The 21590-nt window shown below is 36.7% G+C and overlaps 1 protein-coding gene across 1 annotated transcript in view; it reads right to left on the reverse strand.

The window, feature by feature from the left end:
• The window catches only part of ipo7 (importin 7), a 70480-nt gene extending 50766 nt beyond the window's left edge, over positions 1-19714 (reverse strand). The window contains exons 1-5 of the mRNA XM_039748167.1: positions 19487-19714; positions 12967-13048; positions 4107-4254; positions 2030-2188; positions 1157-1313 (exon numbers count right to left, since the gene is read on the reverse strand). Of these exons, the coding sequence (XP_039604101.1) occupies positions 1157-1313; positions 2030-2188; positions 4107-4254; positions 12967-13048; positions 19487-19570 (630 nt within the window). The 5' untranslated portion in view covers positions 19571-19714. The remainder of the gene's footprint in view (positions 1-1156; positions 1314-2029; positions 2189-4106; positions 4255-12966; positions 13049-19486) is intronic.
• Between the last annotated feature and the right edge of the window lie 1876 nt (positions 19715-21590).

Raw genomic sequence — 21590 nt, forward strand, 5'->3', positions numbered from 1 at the left:
AATCAAATTTTCATACAAGACACTTTCTCACCACAGGAACTTTGCTTTGCTCCTGTTCGATGTAGGCACTGGGCCATTTATGGCTCCCAGCCACTTTCATGTGTTGAATTACCACCACACAACAAGAAATGTAACCATTATGCAAAATGCGATGTGTAAAGAAGAGTGATGCAGTTTGAAATGAGGCATGATCAGGAGTTCACAGGGGACAATATACTTTCATGTCACAGAGCATCACTCAAACTGAAACCGGTGATAGACTTGTTACTTCCCATTAGTTCTTATTGCTGCCAACAATTTGTTTGCATTCAAATCAGTTGTCTGTATAATTTTAACATTAACAGTTTTTAATCATTTAGTTCTTGATATCGAAAACATTGTTTTGTAAGTTATTTCAAAAATAAGGAATGAATATTGAGATGCATCATTTATTGCCAAAAAGGTCCAAAACAAATAACTAAATAAATTATAAAAAAAAAATATATACTTTTTGTACCTTATCGCCCAGCCCATAAGTTCTACTACTGTGAACTGAAAGCATCTAGGAGCAACAACTGCTCATCCGTGAAAACCACACAAACTCGAAACAGCAGAGTTGCCAAGTGCTGGCAGAAACAGATGGCAAAAATCGCCCATCCTCCATTGTAACACACAGAACAGAGTTCCAGACTCTCTCTGGAAGCAACATCAGAACCTTCAGGAAATCTGTCCTCAAGGCCAAGAAGCTGCACACAAGTCTACGATTACTACAAAAAACACAAAACATTGGCTGGTGTGATGTAATGCATAGCAGCTTTGGACTAAAGAGCAGTGGAAACGTGTTACGTGATGAATCAAAAGTCACAATATGGCAGTATGACAGACAAATATGGATTTGCCAGATGCTAGTAGAATGCTAAGTTCCAGACTGCACACTGTTTACTGTAAACTTTGGTGAAAAAGCACAACGATTTGGGACTGATTTTCAGGGTTTGGGATTGGTCTTCAGAATATTTATCAGTCACTTACTATTTGAAGTTTGACTACATGAATCACAAACCATACTAAATGTTTCAATTCAGTTTATTTCAAAAGCATTTGTAAAAATGTATATATTAAGCGGGTTTAACTGAAAGATTAGCTACATTAATCTTATAATGAAACTGGTGAACAGTACCTGAACAAGTGCATACATGATCTTAAATATTTGTTTCTGTATAAGAACAGACTGGTTAGATAGCTCAGGAAGCAACTGGATGAATCGGTCTTTCAGCAATGGTAAAAACAGCCGCATTGCTGCTATCAAGGGACTGCGTTCATCTGGCTTTTTATACCTAATAAAGAAACACAAACAATACAAAATAAAACTATAAAAGTTGCAAGGAAAGGCTACTTAATTTTAGTACTAGTATTAATAGTAAAACAAATTCACATGCATTACACTTTTTAACCTTTTCACCTGTTTTACACAGGTAAGTCTACATCAAATTTAAAAATCAAAATAAAAAAAATTAGGTGGATGCACTCATCCATAAAAGATCATTTGTGAAGAATGAATTAAACCATGATTAAAATAATTTAGGTACAGTTGAAAATAAGTGCAAACTAATCCCATAGTAAAGAAAAAATGTGATAGTAGCTTATTTCATGAACTTGGAACAGCACTGTTTTTTTTTTACTTTTAAAATAACTAAGCTAAGATTTCACATTTCTTATATTAGCTAATCTTTAGAAATGTGATAATATAATAACTAAAAAAATAAGTATATCAAATATGTTGTAATACAGATGACAAAGCAGTCTGTTTAAACAATGACATAATTCCTTAAACACTTCAAGACTATGTGCATTAGTCCCTCCCCCACCAAAAAAAACGCTTGTTTCTGAAATACAGATAATTCTCAAACAATGTGTTTAGTGAGCATGCTAAAGTATCTCAGATTTAATAAGATATGAAATGACAATTAGCATGCTAAAGTATCTCAGATTTAATAAGATATGAAATTGTATGCAAAAAAAAACTATTCTTCTTTCATCAAAACCTCCTTACTCATAGTTTTTGACCAGTTGATAAAGACATAACAGAATTCCAAGCCAGCATGCACTGTTGTCAGACTGAAGGTAAAAGCCAATCTTATCCACAATTGCAGTCCATTTGTTGGGATAGTCATGCTTAATCATATGATGAATACAAGTAGTAAGCTGTACTCTGTAAAATAGTAAAGAACAAAACAAAGTTACACGTTTATAAATAAAAATACAATAGGCTGGTTTAAAGACCAAAAAATCCCTCCAAAATTGCTGCATGCCAGCTGACAAACTGGAATTGCAAGGTAGTTTGTAGGCTTTGAAAATACTTCATATTGAATTCTGGTATGATTACTCAGTTAACTCTTTTGCAGATAGTTTCATTGTAATATAATGGACTCTTTATGCTCTGCCATCGTGTTAGCTGTTAGCACATACCCACGTTAAATTCATTTAAAAAAAAAAAATTACTAAAGGTCATTTGTTTATAAAGTACTATAATTGTAGTTTGATATTTTGTTTAAATAGTGTATTGTACACCTCTGAACTCCTCTCCATTGTCCCCCTGCCCCTCTCCAATCTGCCCACTCCCAATTTGCAAACATATAAATCCAACTCTTTTTGAAGTTAACAGGCAGACTTTTATCCAGGAGGAGGAAGAAAAAAAAAAAAAAAAAAGAGAGAGATAAGATAATCTGAATATGAATACTTGAAACATCTGCCTTTCCTTGTCATCTACAGGATCACCAATTTGCAAATCAAAATGACAAGACCTTTCTCCAATCAAATCTCTAAAGGTCTACTGGCACTGCCCTTTCAAACAAGGTATAGTTTGTCTTTGTACCATATGCCAATCGCAAAACATTGAAAGAAAAGCAGGATCTATACTCTTGCCTTTGACTTTTGTGCCGAGGACACTGTGTAAGGGGTTAGGTTTGGCGAACACACTTTGTTATAGTGCAGTTCAAATCAAATTTTTTTTGCTTTCTTCTTCCAGTAGAACAACAAAGCAAATCAAGATTAAAAGTGGGTGGCATTGTAAATGTAGGGCTAATGCTATAAATTTAGTTTCTGTGCCTTTACTGTTTGTAGTGTGGGCGTGTATGGGCGTATGAATATATGTTCAGCCGGTGATGGGCTACTGTCCACAATTCCTGTCTGGTCCATGCTCTTTTCTTGCTGGGTTAGGCTCAAGCAACCTTGTGAAAGAAAGTGACTCCGTTGCCAAAGTCAAACTACCGAGAAAAGACAAATGAGAGAGAAAATTGCTTAGCTGCTGACAGACAAGGGAGGAGAGCTTGTCCACAAAACGAAACTGGTGACACTGCATTTCAGTTTTTTTTTTTCTAATGATTTCAATAGCTTCTAGCAGCCAGGACAATTTACAGCACGGGCTTACACAAACAGGCATTACATAATTTCCAACAGTCCTTTCCTTTGAATTAAAAGCAACATTCCCAGAAGTGTCCTAACCCCCCTTCTCCCGTGTGAGAGTCTTTTCCATTTAGTACTGCTCCTCTATCATACACTGTGTCTCTCTCCATCTTTAACATGGTAACACAAACTACGCATTATAGTAATAGGAAAAGGTCTTGAGCCTCTTTCACTTATTCACCAAAGCTCCCAATTCAAAAGTGCAATCACAACTGTAAAGGCTTCCTGTTTGTGGTCTACTTTCATTTTCCAGAGTTAAACAAATACATTTTTGCTAAAATATTGTTTACACATTGTGATCATACCACTGAATGACATGACATTTGTACTGCAACAAAAAAGTGACTTTTTCCACTGACTTCTTTGATATGGTTTACTGTTGTCCAGTTTTTGACAACGCTGGTTTCTCCATTCTCAATGAAAACATAACATTACATTTTTTCTTGACTAAACCCACAAAGCAGATGGACTAAAACATATAAAAAGTCTTTACTTAGGTGGAGTATTCCTTTAAGTAAATGACAGGATGGGGGTTAAAAAAACAAAGCATTAAGGCTTTAACACAAATGATTATATACTGAATCCCTGTGCTCAAGATTAAAACAATCTTCAAATCATTAACAAAAACGAACATTTTAAAACTGCATTTTTAAGCATTAGCTCACCTTATGAGCTCAGGTGACTGGATTATGGCTTCAACTATATTCTCACGAATGCACTGGCGATCTTCATCTGGAATAGTAAAAATCTCTCCTGCTGATGGTTCTCCCTCATTCCAGTACTGAGTTACCATATTTTTCAAGTAAATAACACCTGAAGGGGAAAAATAAAATTTAATACATCAGACGAGGACACAAACATGGGAAAACACTAAAACATAGCTCAAAGTTCTACATATCTACTAAACACTGAGAAGAGAGTTTGCTAAATACACTTTCATCAAGCAAACATATAAGTCAATATATTTGAAAATGATGCCAATAATTTTAGGGGTCATGTGCTCTATTATTCACACTGATACCATACAATTCATATTTATTTCAGCTATTATGCCTAGTTCCTAAGTATGTACGATTTTTTTGGCTACGTCTCAAAGAGCAGGACAATGTTCGACTTCAAGACTATAGCTAACAACCTGTTTGAGTTTTAACGAAAAGGTTATTTCAATAGACCGTCTAGTGCCAAGCTATCAACATGTAAGACAGCCAAGGTTTTGCCATTTGCCAAATTATATAGCTGACAAGTAAAAACAAAACCCCAAAAATGTTCATGTTCTATAACTATATACTATAAAATCTGAGGCATCACAAGCGAGTTACACAACTTTTCTCCTTATTTTCACTCAATGCATTGCTTTATATATGTGAATATCCCGACAGATTTTATAAATCACTTCTATAAAATGGTTGAGTAAAGTAAAAGGTCTACTAGTAAGAACCACCAAATCTTAAGAATAATCTCAACTCCAGTTTCAGAGATCCTACTGTAAGTAACTGTGTAGTTAAATGAAATAACTTATTTTAAATATAGTATTTCCTAACAGTGTTTAATTGTGCATATTTGGATTTTGTACGCAACATGTTCCACTGCAGCAAATCACAAATGAGTATTGTGACAGACGGCCGGCAGCTCAATCCGGCCGGGATATCCCTCAACTGGAAAAATGGAGGAAGGCAGCTTTTCCAGGACACTGCCTCCCCCAGAACACTAGATGGCATCTCCTATGGACAGTAGCTATGCCCCGGATTCCCTCAGGGCATCCTGGGATGTGGAGTACGTTTTCTCAGCTCTGTTGGGTGCCGCCAGGGGGAGCACATACTTCCCCTACAGCCTGGAAGTGCTTCGGAGTCTGGACGGATGGAAGCCCAAAGTACTTTCATGCTGCTTAAGGACTGAGGATTCGCTATTTGACCCAGAAGAAGAGAAGGAGCACTTCTGGGTCAAGGAATATATAAAGGACTGGTTGAGACCCAGCAAAAGGCCGGAGTTGGGAGGGAGTGTGACGGAGCTGCTGGGAGGTGAACATTGTATTTTGATTATTGTGAATTTTGGTGCTTATGGGCACTATGTTTAAGAAAATAATTAAAATTCTGCTTAGTGCATTTAAACTTGTATCCTGAATGTGTGTCTGTTGGGTTTCACGGGGCAACAGCGCCCTTTAGCGTCCACAATATTCAAAACTGTGCCATTAGCACCAACAAAATGTTGCAGAACATATTTTCTAGAATCAAGCCAAAAATCATACTCATCTACATTACAAACTTGATATGAAGTACCTTACGCAATGTTGGATCGGTAGTCTAATGCCACTTACTCCAGTCACCGGGGAGGGCCACACCATCACGCAACAATGTACACTGTGAAACACTATCGCATTTTGATAGCATGAAGTGTGCAATTGCCGAAGCAATATGGGTTCCCATGAATTCTCAACCACACCGAAGCCTGTGGTTTCATTTCATGAAATCTACAGAATTAAAGTTTTTCTACAAATACTCCACACAGTGCTGAGAGAATGGAGGGCTGGCACAAGGAGTGGGGGGACTAAAAGGAAAGCTCATATTTACTTTTGGTACCAAAACTCCAAAATGCAGGAAAAGTACTCTTAAAATTTGTGTTTTTCAGTACTTTTACACTAGTAGTATGACACATTTCATAGTACCTTATTAAAAAAATTTTCAAAGTCACACAGTTCACATTATTTAAATGTTTGTTACATTCTAAAAATGCTAATTTACAAATCATTCTCATTTAATTCAACTATGTTGAATTTTAGCTATCCAACCTATGTAACACAGGAGGAAACTATTTTAACACAATTGCTCCCTTCAATCACAACAAACAACATGGCCTACTGTTACCAAGGACAGCCTGATGAACTGAAAATGGAATATTTTTCAAGCTCCCAAACCTTTGGAATCTCTCTTGCACAATACTTTTTGACAGAAGCATATAGTGGTGCTTGAAGGTTTGTGAACCCTTTAGAATTTGATATTTCTACATAAATATGACCTAAAACATCATCAGATTTTCACTCAAGTCCTAAAAGTAGATAAAGAGAAACCAGTTAAACAAATGAGACAAAATATTATACTTGGTCATTTATTTATTGAGGAAAATTATCAAATATTACATATTTGTGAGTGGCAAAAGTATGTGAACCTTTGCTTTCAGCATCTGGTGTGACCCCTCTTTGCAGCAATAACTGCAACAAAACATTTCCGGTAATTTTGGATCATTCCTGCACACCGGGCTTGGAGGAATTTTAGCCCATTCCTCCATACAGAACAGCTTCAACTCTGGGATGTTGGTGGGTTTCCTCACATTAACTGCTCACTTCAGGTCCTTCCACAACATTTCGATTGGATTAAAGGTCAGGACTTGACTTGGCCATTCCAAAACATTAACTTTATTCATCTTTAACCTCTTTGGTAGAACAACTTGTCTGCTTAGGGTTGTTGTCTTGCTGCATGACCCACCTTCTCTTGAGATTCGGTTCATGGACAGATGTCCTGACATTTTCCTTTAGAATCCTCTGATATAATTCAGAATTCATTGTTCAATCAATGAAGGCAAGCCATTCTGGCCCAGATGCAGCAACACAGGCCCAAACCATGATACTACCACCGCCATGTTTCACAGATGGGATAAGGTTCTTATGCTGGAATGCAGTGTTTTCCTTTCTCCAAACATAACGCTTTTTATTCAAACCAAAAACTTCTATTTTGGTCTCATCCGTCCACAAAACATTCTTCAAATAGCCTTCTGCAAGTGATCTTAAGCAAACTGCAGATGTGCAGCAATATTTTTTTTTTTTGGGAGAGCAGTAGCTTTCTCCTTGCAACCCTGCCATGCACACCATTGTTGTTCAGTGCTCTCATGAACATTAGCCAATGTCAGAGAGGCTTTCAGTTGCTTAGAAGTTACCCTGGGGTCCTTTGTAGCCTCGCCGACAATTACGCGCCTTGCTCTTGGAGTGATCTTTATTGGTCGACCACTCCTGGGGAGGGTAACAATGGGGTTGAATTTCCTCCATTTGTATGCAATCTGTCTGACTGTGGATTGGTGGAGTCCAAACTCTTTAGAGATGGTTTTGTAACCTTTTCCAGCCTGATGAGCATCAACAATTCTTTTTCTGAGGTCCTCAGAAATCTCCTTATTCGTGCCATGATACACTTCCACAAACATGTGTTGTGAAGAGCAGACTTTGATAGATCCCTGTTCTTTAAATAACAAAGGGTGCCCACTCACACCTGATTGTCATCCCATTAATTGAAAACACCTGACTAATTTCACCTTCAAACTACGGCAACTGCTAATCCTAGAGGTTCACATACTTTTGCCACTCACAAATATGTAATATTCGATCATTTTCCTCAATAAATAAATGACCAAGTATAATATTTTTGTCTCATTTGTTTAACTGGTTTCTCTTTATCTACTTTTAGGACTTGAGTGAAAATCTGATGATGTTTAAGGTCATATTTATGCAGAAATATAGAAAATTCTAAAGGGTTCACTAACTTTCAAGCACCACTGTATTCAAAAAAAATCTTAAGATAAATGACAAGAATGACTATGACAGCTTCCATTTAGAATTACAATTCAGGACAAACACAAAAGGTGTTATTTTCTTCACATCAAATCACAGCATTAGCTGCCTTTATATCATATGATGAATTTCAAAAGGAGAAAGATAAAATATGTATGTATGAATAGCAAGTTTTTTGTATTTCACTCCAAAATAATCAAGTTGGGAAGATTTAGAAATGTATTGAGGATTGGTACTGAAGCCTATAAAACACAGTACCCACAACGAAGTAGGAAAAGATGAAGTTGTTTAAAAAAAGAAAAAAAAATTATATCATACAGTCATGGCCAAAATTATCGGCACCCCTGGAATTTTCCCAGAAAATGCACCATTTCTCCCAGAAAACTGTTGCAATTGTAAATGTTTTGGTATACACACGTTTATTTTCTTTATGTGCATTGGAGCAACACAAAAAAAAAAACAGAAAAAAGCCAAATCTGACATTTTTTGGTTGCACACCCTTTGGAAAAAATAAATGTAATCAAGCGCTTCCTATAACCATCAACAAGCTTGTTACACCTTTCAACTGGAATTTCCGACCTTGCAGACCTTTCTTCTCTTGCAAACTGCTCAAGGTCTCTCAGATTTGAAGGGCACCTTCTCCCAACAGCAATTTTGTACCGGCCACTGGGTGCTTTTAGAGGTATGTTTGGGGTCATTGTCCTGCTGGAACACCCATGACCTCTGACGCAGACCCAGCTTTGACACTGAGCTTCCTCCACACTGCGCCCCAATATCTTTTGGTAGTCTTCAGATTTTACAAAGTCAAGGTATCCAGTGCCAGAGGCAGCAAAACAGCCCCAAAACATCTTAGAACCTCCACCATGTTTGACTGTAGGTACTGTGTTCTTTTCTTCATAGGCCTCATTCCATTTTCTGTAAACAGTAGAATGATGAGCTTTACCAAAAAGCTCTATCTTGGTCTCATTTGTCCACAAGATGTTCACCTAGAAGGATATTGGCTTCCTCAAGTACATTTTGGCAAACTCTAGTCTGGCTTTTTTATGTTTCTATGTCAGCAGTGGGGTCCTCCTGGCTCTCCTGCCATAGCGTTTCATTTTGTTCAGATGTCGACAGATAGTTCGAGCTGACACTGTTACACCCTGAGTATGCAGAACAGCTTGAATATGTTTTGAAGTTGATTGGGGCTGTTTATCCACCATTCTGACTATCCTTCATTGCAGTCTTTTATCAATTTTCCTCTTCCGTCCACGTCCAAGGAGATTAGCTACAGTGCCATGTGTTGTGAACTTCTTGATTATGTTGCGCACAGTGCACAAAGGAACATGAAGATCTCTGGAGATGGACATGTAGCCTTGATATTGTTGATATTTTTCCACAATTTTTGTTCTTAAGTCCTCTGACAATTCTCTGCTCTTCTTTGTTCTCCACGCTTAGTGTGGCACACTCAGACACACAACAGAAGGGTTGAGTCAACTTTTCTCCATTTTAACTGGCTTCAGGAGTGATTACTAAAATGTCAGCACCTGTTTCTTCCCACAGGTGAGTTCAAACGAGCACCATATGCTTATAATAAAACGATTTACCCACAATTTTGAAAAGGTGCCAATAATTTTGTCCGGCCCATTTTTGGAGTTCTGTGTGACATGTCAGATTTGGCTTTTTTTCTCTGTTTTTTAGTGTTGTTCCAATGCACACCAAAACATTTGTAATTGCAACAATTTACTAGAAGAAATGATGCATTTTCTGGGAAAATTCCAGGGGTACAGATAATTTCGGCCATGACTGTATATCTTCTTCTGCTTTCGGCTGCCCCAGTTAGGGGTCGCCACAGCAGATCATCTTCTTCCATATCTTTCTGTCCTCTGCATCTTGTTCTCTTACACCCATCACCTGCATGTCCTCTCTCACCACATCCATAAACCTTCGCTTAGGCCTTCTTTTCCTCTTCCCTGGCAGCTCTATCCTTAGCATCCTTCTCCCAATATACCCAGCATCTGTGCATGTTCAAACCAATGCAATCTCATCTCTCTGACTTGTCTCCCAACCGTCCAACTTGAGTTGACCCTCTAATGTACTCATTTCTAATCCTGTTCATCCTCGTCACGCCCAATGCAAATCTTAGCATCTTTAACTCTGCCACCTCCAGCTTTGTCTCCTGCTTTCTGGTCAGTGCCACCGTCTCCAACCCATACAACATAGCTGGTCTCACTACCGTCCTGTGGTGCTGGGCGATATGACGATATATATCGTGGGGACGATAGAAAAGTGTCTATCGTCCTATTTCTCTTCTATCGTTTCTATCATTTCTAACCTAATTTTATCAATTACTAAAGAAAATATTGCATTAAATAGGCTATGACAAAAGAATGATAATGTCTTGTCGCTATGCAATGCATACTCTACCCTTTATATAAGTGATAATCAAGAATAAAAATGAACTTTTTCGCAAAGAAACTCCATCTTGTGGTTTTGTGACAGTTCAGTTAAATGTCACTTCAAAATAAAGTTGCAAAAAAAAAGTATGCAATGATATTTTTGTCAAACTTTTCGGAGAATAACTAGAAACGTACTTTATTGTGGGTGGTATATCGTGATATATATCGTTATTGTGATATAAAATAATCCATATCGTGATATAGGATTTTTCCATATCGCCCAGCACTACCGTCCTGTAGACCTTCCCTTTCACTCTTGCTGATACTCGTCTGTCACAAATTACTCCTGACACTCTTCTCCACCCATTCCACCATGCCTGTATTCTCTTTTTCACCTCTCTTCCACAATCCCCATTACTCTGTACTGTTGATCCCAAGTATTTAAACTCATCCACCTTCGCCAAATCTACTCCCTGCAACCTCACCATTCCACTGACCTCCCTCTCATTTATACACATGTATTCTGTCTTTTCCTACTGACCTTCATTCCTCTCCTCTCTACAGCATATCTCCACCTCTCCAGGGTCTCCTCAACCTGCTCCCTACTATCGCTACAGATCACAATGTCATCAGCAAACATCATAGTCCACGGGGACTCCTGTCTAATCTCGTATGTCAACCTGTCCATCACCATTGCAAATAAGAAAGGGCTCAGAGCCAATCCCGGATGTAATCCCACCTCCAACTTGAATGCATCCGTCGCTCCTACCGCAGATCTCACCACTGTCACACTTCCCTCGTACATATCCTGTACAACTCTTATGTACTTCTATGCCACTCTAGACTTCCTCATACAATAGCACGGCTCCTCTCAAGGCACCCTGTCATATGCATTCTCTTCATAGCCATCCTTACTTCCTCCTTGCTAATCCATTGTACTTCCTGATTCACTATCTTCACATTAACCAACCTTTTTTCTCTCTCTCTCACTCTCTTCTCTATCTCATTCTCGTCATTCATCAGCCTCTCAAAGTACTCTTTCCATCTGCTCAACACACTCTCCTCGCTTGGGAGTACGTTTCCATCGTTATCCTTTATTACCCTAACCTGCTGCACATCTTTCCCAGCTCGGTCCTTCTGTCTAGCCAATCGGTACAAATCCTTTTCTCCCTCCTTAGTGTCTCCTCATCATACGCCTTTTCTTTAGCCTTCACCACCTCTCTCTTCACCTTGCGCCTTATCTCCTTGTACTCTTGTCTACTTTCTGCATCTCTCTGACTATCCCACTTCTACTTTGCCATCCTCTTCCTCTGTATACTCTCCTGTATTTTCTCATTCCACCACCAGGTTTCCTTTTCCTCCTTCCTCTTTTTAGATGTTACGCCAAGCACCCTTCTTGCTGTCACCCTTACTACATCTGCTGTAGTTTCCCAGCTGTCTGGTAACTCTTCACTGCCACCCAGTGCCTGTCTCACCTCCTCCCTAAACTCAACCTTGCAGTCTTCCTTTTTCAACTTCCACCATTTGATCCTTGGCTCTGCACTCACTCTCTTCCTCTTCTTGATCTCCAACGTCATCCTACAAACCACCATCCTATGCTGCTTAACTACAAATTCCCCTGCCACCAATTTGCAGTCTTCAATCTCCTTCAGATCAACTCTTCTGCATAGGATGTAATCTATGTAAATCAGTGGACAATTAAACCATCCAATGTTTTCTTAAATGCAGTCCTTTTTTTTTTTTTTTTTTAAAAAAGTCTGAAAATATTTCTCAGCCTATTAAACTTAGTAAATGTCTGAATTAAAAACACGAGTCTCTAGTCTATTTGTTACTGCATTGTTGCAGCACTTTTTGATGTAACTATAAGAGACAATTTTTTTCCCCTGTGGAATTTTTTTTTTTTTTAAAACAGTGTATCACTTGCTAAGGTCCAGCTATGGTCACCAGAAAGATTTATCTCCGTTCTCTCTGAAAATATGAGGTTAAGTTTTTCTCAGCTATCACTATAAATAACAAGAGGTAAGTAACATATTAAAAAAAAAATTGGATAGAGTACTTCTTTCAATACAGACAGAAACATTTAGTGCAAAAACATGAATTTGTAGTAGTGTCTTTAAAAACATTCACTTTATGCACATGGTCACAGAGAATTTCTTTGTTTTCAAAATTAAACTGTGACGGACAATTTGGAAGTACTGATATGCAACATATGTCTCTAAAGTTTATTAAAAAATCAAATGAAATGATCTATGAGATTTCTGCGGTGCATGTGGCAACATTTTCTGCATAATATTTATAATGAAAAGGTAAATAGTTAACATCTTATCATATGAGTGAAATATTAGACCCGGATCAAAGCAGGGTCAGGATTAATTACTACAATGCCCTTAAACAAATCAGTACTGAAGAAGAAGAAGAAGAAGAATTAAAAAAACCACACACCCTACGGCTCTATGTGACAAATCACTCAAATAGTATTTCTGGTACCAGGTAGCTCGACTGATACCCTTGAAAATAAGGTACTGATTCAAAGAAGAAAAAAAAAATTAACCAATGTGTGAACTTCCAAATGAAAGACATTTCCAGCCTACTCACCTGCTTGTCTCACAGGAAGATCCAGGTGTTCGGACATGGTAATTTGAAGCAGAGTGGACACAAAATTAAGTTGCTTGTGGCCCTGTTAAAAGATGGAAAATATTTACATTAAAATTTCACCATAATGTTAAACTTATTTTTGGGATAAATATTCCTCTTCTTTCAGGAGTATCGAAGATAATTCATTTCAAAGAACAAAGGGTTTTTGACAGCAAAAACTCTCACACTCTCAGCACAAAAACAAATTGCAAAAAATAAAACTTTAAAGGTAAATGAGTTCAGTTTTCAGGTTATTTTGTCCCCAGCAAAAACACATAGAAGAATAATTAAAAGGACAGCCTAAAATGTTTTGTCAGTGTTAAGTGTAAATTGGTAAGAAAGAGAATTAGCCTGATGGGGGAAGGAAATTACATCCCTGGTTGTCCTTGGCTAACACTTGCTTCCATGCAGACTGCTCCAAAGTATTTCATCGTATACTCAAATAGTGTGTGTTCCAATAAAAGACCTTTAAGAAATAAAACAAAACCATCACACATGGAGATTAAAAGGACACGACAGAATTTCCCACAAAACTCAGAAGCAGAAATGCTGGTCTACAAGCTAGCCATCATACTCTTTATGTAATGCAACGCTATACTGTTTTATTGAATCAGTAAGTGTAAAGATACAATCTTCTAATAATGAACGTACAAGGACCATTTTTTACAATTTATCTTAAAACTTAAATGAAAAATATGCACACTGACTAGAAATCCATTAAAAGTAGGAGTTTTCACCTTGAAGGAGTGGCATGTTTTTCTTTTTAATTTTCTTTTCAGTAATTAAAAAAACAATGCGTAAGCTTTATAACCAAAAACGTGAATGAGTACCAAAAAGTCAGTAATACATGAATTAGTAGGCACCAAGAATATACAAGATGATTTTTATTTAAAACCATTAGGTAATTATTTATACTTATTCAACAAAAAAAAAAAAATCTGCCTTTCATTATGATCTGCCCAGCATTTGTGATAAAAAAGGAAGGCAGTACATTGATTTGTATCCAGTGGCTAGATGCTGTGTCAGTCTGCATTTTCCTCCTGTGATCTACACACATGTATGTTGGATGAAACAAATTTCAAACTGGTACTCAGAGTGTGAGCACAAGTGGACCAGGAAGTATAATGGTGCCCTGTCTAAGGCCATTTCCTGCCTTGCAATGTTGAGCTTCAGACCCGAACAGCACACACCTGGACCAAGCTTTAACGGCAGTAACTCATCTTCTCATACCAGTGTCATATGTGCTTTCAATGCTTTAGATACAATTTAGTTGCACTGATGGAGACTGCATTTTTTTTCTAAAACCCAACAAGTTCCACTGGTTTAGTAATTTCAATTTGATTCATATTTAGCAATTACTTGATTCCATTGTTTCTCACAAATAGATAATTTAGTGGTCGGTTGTTACCGCTACAAACTTTGACACAGTCTTAAAATTATAAAAATTACAAAAATACATTAACCATTTCAAACAGACTGAACGCTGATTTTTTTTTTCTTCTTTGTACTGTGTTGCAGGTATTTAAATTAAAGCAAGGCATTCTGTTAAAACAGTAATACAACCAAAACAATGCCATGGTATGCAGCTTTACAAATACTGTTCAGAAAGTGGCATAGTTTACGCACAATGTCAGATTGAAGAGCTTTTTTTTTTGAAAGCTTGATAAAGCTTAACTTCACTGTTTATGCTTAACATTTCTCCTGCAGTGCACATTATACAAAAAATATATCTTTGATGGTTTATGATGCTGAACTGCAAACAATAATCAACCCTTTTTTTTTATATTATATACAGTGTGTATATATATATATATATATATATATATATATATATATATATATATATATATATATATATATATATAAATAAATAAATAAAAAGGGGGGGGTGTGCTTAAATTTCTTTTGCCCACAGGACCACTCCACATTTTTGCATATGTAGCCTCTGAAATGTTAGGTTACATAGGGTAGCTACATACATGGGATTATGAATGGCAGTGCGGCATAATGGTGAAGATTTGGAATTACAAACTCTGAGGATGTTTTCAAAACCATTACTGACACTGTTTCCATGACCAAGTTACTTCCTTTTCCCTCTGCTCGAACTGGAAAAACAAAAGATATGCAGACAATTGTCTCATATGTTGTAAGTTGCCTTGGACAAAGGCATCAGGCACATAAAAATTATAGTATAGCCTGTGTTTATATTTTTTATATATATATATTTATATAGAGAGCATTTGTACTGAAGTGTGATGAGAAAACTATTGTAAATGACTGTTAAACCTTATTGACAGTTGTTGCAAAACTAATGTACTTGATATTGTTACTTCTGTTGGGAGTTACAGTCTACCCAAACTCATGATCTGAATGAACAGAGTTAGACTTTAAATGAGAAGTTCACTAGTTGATTTGTCACCTTAGAAATTAGCATACTTCTCTCACTTCTAAAGCCATTAAACTTTGTTAAATTAGCTACCATAAACACGGGATAACACACATCAGAAGTCATGGGTCTACTCTCTCTTTCAGACACTAGACAAAGCATGAACATCACAATGGATGATGTAAAGTGTGAGGTGACAGATTGAAGTCATAATGTACTTATGTAAAATCATAATGAACTTATGTAAACCTAAGGATGAAGTAAGGCCCACACAGTGAATCTGCAAAATAGACCACATACCCAGTCTGCAGCAGAAAAATATCCCCAACAACATCAATAACAGCAATTATCTGTAAGGTGCACAAAAGAATATCCCATTTTTTGAGGGAGGGACTAAAGTGGTACTTTGACAGCCACAATTGTCTAATAATTAAAAGTGCAATAAAGCCACTCAAGTTTGTCACAGAATATTTGCTACTGATGGTTTAACAATGAACAGACTTTTCATGCATCTACTGCCATCCAATATGGAGATACTATCTTTTTGTAACCACCCCCACCCCATTTAATCTAATTATGGGGCAAAAAGACAGGAATTACAAAGGGTCCAGTCACATGCAAACACACCAGACAAATTAAAGTTGGTATTTAACGTAACTTGCATGTTTTCAGGGATAATGAAAGGAAAATCCAAACATAAACAAAGAAAGCAAAACTATAGGCCCAGAATTCAAACATCAGGACTGTCTCAGATTCAGTTTTTACTGTTAGAATACTATTTATCATCTTTAAATTTAAATAAGGGAGATCTGCTATACACAATGATAAAATTACAGAGCAATAAAAGAGGGGGGAAGGCACCGATGTGGTTTAGCAGCAAAAAACACCAATTTACTAGGCTAGCATGAATGAAATAATAGCTTCTTTAGAAAAAGTACTATAACAGGCCAATTATATTCAAGTGTAATCTCACGCAGCTAAAGCACAAGAGAACCACCATCTAGCAAACAGTAACAGTGGAAACTTCAAAGTTTCGAACTAATAAAACTCTTGGACAACATTTCAGGTAAAAATACTACACATGCAATACCAAGGATGCCTACACCAGTGTTCAATGCAAGTTTAGAGACATAAAAATGGGTACATCAGACATGTTAATAATTTTGTTAGACATCTGTTTGGGAGTATTGATGCGGGGGTCTCTATTCTCTAATGTCTTGTGGGGGAAGAAAAAAAAAAGTAGTGATCAGGTGTCACAGTCTTCCAGTGTGACAAAATGCATTCTGCTGAAGAGAAATGCTTTTTCTTAATGAGAATACAAGGTGTAGGAAGTTTTAGATCAGACAAATTAGCATTGCCATATAAAAAGGGCTAAGATAAGCAAACTAACAGCTTGCAAGCAAATGGAAAGAAAGGACATTATCATGGGCACAAAGCAAATTTTGCTATAAAAAAATAATATAACTCTTAAAAATCTCTATTTGACAAAATAAAGAAACTGTTTATATGAATGCAAAGAATATTGTTATTGAGAACAGGGACTATGAAAAATTGTGCTTCTTCATCGCCACTCACTCTTATTTAGTTTTCTCAGGATGCTGAAATTTCAACAGGTTTTTTTTTTAAATTAAAATCTACCTCAAAGCAAATACAAAAATTGTTCCCATAAAATACTTATCACAAAAACTACATAAAAATCTAAATTATTAAACAAACATTATAGCCAGACTATTCAATTACTGGCTGAAAAAAGTGAAACAGTTAAGTCAACATCTTTCATTTTTTTTTTAATGCACAACATTGAACCAATTGCCCATGCTGTTCTCAGAGACCTGCATACCATTAATGTTTAGACCGTAAATAAACCAGACCTAGAATGTGCATGTCTTATCATATAGATCATAATTTAAAAAGTTGATTTTGTAGAGTTAATCATTATTTTGGGTCTCAACCACATACCATTTGCAAGTCTTTAAAAAAATTATTTAAAAAAAATCATAATTTCAAACAACAATGATGAAAATAAACAAGTTTCCAAATTCAAATTGTCCTGTCATATTAATGTTGCAATAATTTATCATTCTCTCTGCTCTAATTAAATCAAAAGTCCCTGTCTAGCATTGCTAAACACTTAATAGAACCTTTATCTTTGTGGAAATATAGAAAGCACAGTTACAGACAGGATTAATACAGGACAAAAGAAGCTGAAGTTGATTTCTTCTACTGTGTACTGAAGCCCTTCACATTACAGAATCCTCTGACCTTTAGTTTGGATGTATGGCGTCTCTGCTCAAATGAGATACATGAAAATGAATCACTGCAGTTAGCAAAGTAATAGTTAAATCACTAATGGCCATGAAAAGACATGTAACATTTAAAGTTACAGACAAGCAGTTATTTTAATGTGAAAGACGGAAGTTAAAAATGACTTTAAAAAAATCAATTATAAAGTCAAAATAAAATAATGCTTTTCTAAAATGTAACTTCAAAAATTAATCAAAATTATACCTACCAGTAAAGACCAACAATAATGTACATTTCTTTAAAAGTTTAAAGGCTTAAACAAAGCATTAGTTTTTAACAAACTGGTTTCATTCATTATTCTGAACTGGTGAAAATGCATAAAACGTGAGTGGGAATAAGCCTGGAAAAAAAGACTTTGCAACTCCCAGATCATCTAAGTTGACACTGACATGACACTGAGAAAGAACTCCAAAGTGTCAAGCTGCTACACATTCAAGATATATTTTTCTGTTTACAAATTCATCTAAAGGGATCTGCTCTGAGGCCAAGCAATGACAGTGCCCAAGTTGTCTTGGTTAATGGCCAGGATCACTGGTAGGGTACCAAAGTGTGGAGTTCCCATCACAGATTCCACATTCAAAAGCATGTAGTTGGCTACATTTCTGACACTAAATTAGTACTGCGTGTACTTTGTGATGAACTAGACTATTACACCCCAGGTTAGTCCCAGATAGTTTTTTTCGTTTCCAGAATTGAATCCACAAATTTTACTGGAAAAGTAAACAGAAGGATCACGTGACGACAAAGGCAACAAAATCCTGAACAAGTCCACACTTAACAGCATATTCGGCTTTATTATTAACACTCCGTTTACTACTGTGGGGAAAAAAAAACACTAAGAGTTGTTGATTTGTAATTGAAATATGTGGTACAAAAAGATAGATGGACTTGAATAGAATAACGAAAACAGGTCTACAATAAACCCAATCTATTCAATATGACGTCCTTTAAGATAAGTGACAACTGAAAACAACTGCACAACTATGGAAGCAGGTCTGCTAAATAAATGGTAAGAAATGTAATTAACCATGTTACTCTGAAATCTGCATTCAAATTTAATATATACGACTACACCAAGAAGCTCAAGCCACAGAAATTAAGAAAATGATGATTAAATCATGCAGCATAATAAATGCGATGCCGTCCTGAAAATGAAGCAGCATCATTATAGCCGTCAATGATGTACTTCTTCAATCGTCTTCTCGTTCCGCCCAATTTAACACGTGAACTGTACAACTCGCCTAAAGCAATTGTCCTCATAAAGTAAAGTCTGCCACTCGACTCGTTTCTCAGCTAACATGCGCTTATTTATACATCATTCCATTATATGTCCTACTAATTGTTCCCATCATAAAGCGGCGCGCGTACAGACGTTAAATGCGTCTTCCTCGTAACACTTTGAAGAACTTTTCGCACTTCAGCGCCCCTCCCCCTCTAATTAGACGACAGTCTTTGAAACGACTTCTGTCACAAAATAACACTGGCAACGCCACATCGAGTCTGACGGTAACTAACATCAAAAAGAAAGGTAGAAGGAGTCGTTCACAATATAAGCAGAGTTTTGTTATGGTGACCAGCAACTCAGCCAACCAAAGTCTTAAATAAAGCTTCCAGTAACGCGTTGGTCTATAAACGGCCTTTATTTTTTGCCGTTTTTTGTTTGGTAACGTTCAATGAAAGTCGTTAATACGGCGACACGTTTATGCGGCCGGCCACTTACGGCAGCCTCCCGTACGGGAGTCCATGCCAGCCCCGCTTCTCAGGCCCCACTCTCTCTTCGTCCCGTCTTACCTCACTCAACTGCCGCTCGGCGGCTTCTCTTAAGTGCGGATCCATTGTGCCACGCAGGGCTTCGATCAGTGTGGTGGGATCCATGACTGTGGGTTTGGTTTGAGGCTTAGGTTCGATGAATTCAATAAACTATGAATTCCCAGTCGATGCGCACATGGACGCGCTGTTCTCAGCAACCGGCGCGAAAGGAAGAGGGAGCTCAGAAACCCGGATAGATCAGCGCCAATTTCTAAGATGCACTTCCGGTTTACGTACAAAAAAGGCTGCTGGGATATGTATTTCTCGTTTTCATCGTTCATTAGAATAGCTTAATTCTGACGTTTCATGTTACGTAAGAACTTATCGTGTTGGTTGGTACTTTTGTCTTTTACTTGCAGTTTCCACGGTTTAAAAGGTTGTGCATGGTCTCGGTGTGTAGTTTTTTTTCGATTGGCAAATACTTGCAGGCTGTTTTGATTGGCTATTCTAAATTGGCCACGTACTTCTGAGTATACGAGTGATTGTCCTCTAGTTATAGGATACAGAATAAGCGGGTCTGGAAATTTAAAATACGAAACGATACATATAGTAAAATGACAAGATTGTTTTGAATGCATACCATAATATAAGCAACGTACAAGGTATTTGAATGAGTTATTCAGACTATTTAGATTTAGCCAGGGCAAGCTAAACAATTTAGGCGAACTAGGGGCTCGCCTGTGGCGGCAAAATTTAGGATGCGTTTTTTTAACTAGTAATGGGTATTTCGAATAACTTTACTGAATAGATTCTTTCGAAATACCCATTTAAGTGAATCAATAATTTTAACTAATCTGAATTATTTTCAGGATTAGACACTGGTGTAAATCTCTATAGTCTGCATCACACATATATAATGTAATAATTCTTACAGTATTGTGTATATATATATATATATATAATGCATATATATAATTAATTATATATTTAACATAGATAGATAGATAGATAGATAGATAGATAGATACTTTATTAATCCCAAGGGGAAATTCACATACTGACATTGTCCTGTTTCATTATACAAAGCATGACAATACATTTAAGATGCATAATTAAAATAAAACGTTGCGTTACAGAATCGCAAGTGAACGAGAACTGTGCAACTGGTTCTCTGGTAATGTTTCAGGTCCACCTTATACTACACTAGAGGTTAAGCCCGTTACAATAACGGGCGCTAGAACAGTAGTGCATAAACATTAGTAGGAACAGTCTATATTAAATGGCAAGGGACCTTGACCTCATTCTGTTTCTTGTCTTAATTTTTTTTGTCAAAAATATTTTTGCAAGAAGCCTAAAGTAAAATAATAATAAAAATAAAATAGAAACGTATATGACAATACAGTAAGTATAATTAATATTGCCTTAGTGTAAAACTTTGTAACAATCTGTAAGACACAATATCTGAAGAAGATATTTAGGTAAAATTTTCTATTTTTTTACCTCATGAAATGTTTCTATACAATTTCATTATAGACAACATTTCTTGTAAATATTCTGTCTGAGTTTGGCAACAGTTTGCCTTGTTCAGGAATCTCTACAACCTTGACAACAACATCTGGAAAACTTATTACTCTTGATAATGCAACATATAACTGACTGTGGCTGAACACTGGTTCTGGCAAGTAAATGCCAACTTTTTCTAAGGTTTGCTCTTCTGAGACTTTCTCTTTTATCGTTTTTCTGACGGTCATTTTCTTTTTCTTCAAACGATCTATTTGCTCGCATTTTTCTTTGTCTTTCAGCCTTTCTTTTGTTGATGTTTTGTTGAGCTGATCATTCTTCCAGGAGATGTTGCTTATATAGGATTTGATTGTCTGTGTCTTTTGTCCTACTTGACGTGTCCTTTTTTTTGGGTGGCATGTTGTTAGTAGATACGTCCGTAATATTTTCTCCTACAGTAATACTGGCTTGTATGTGGCTGTAATATGCATCACTGTATTGTGTGTCATTCATTTTCCCTCGCAGTAATACTGGTTTTAATTTCTGTAAAATGCCTGTAATTTTCCCCGACAGTAATACTGGCTTTGTTGTCCGTAATATGACTTTAATTTTCTGTCACAACAGTAGGCAATCAGCAGAGTGTCCC

Source organism: Polypterus senegalus, chromosome 1 (assembly GCF_016835505.1).
Source record: "Polypterus senegalus isolate Bchr_013 chromosome 1, ASM1683550v1, whole genome shotgun sequence".
In the NCBI taxonomy this organism is placed as follows: Eukaryota; Metazoa; Chordata; class Cladistia; order Polypteriformes; family Polypteridae; genus Polypterus; species Polypterus senegalus.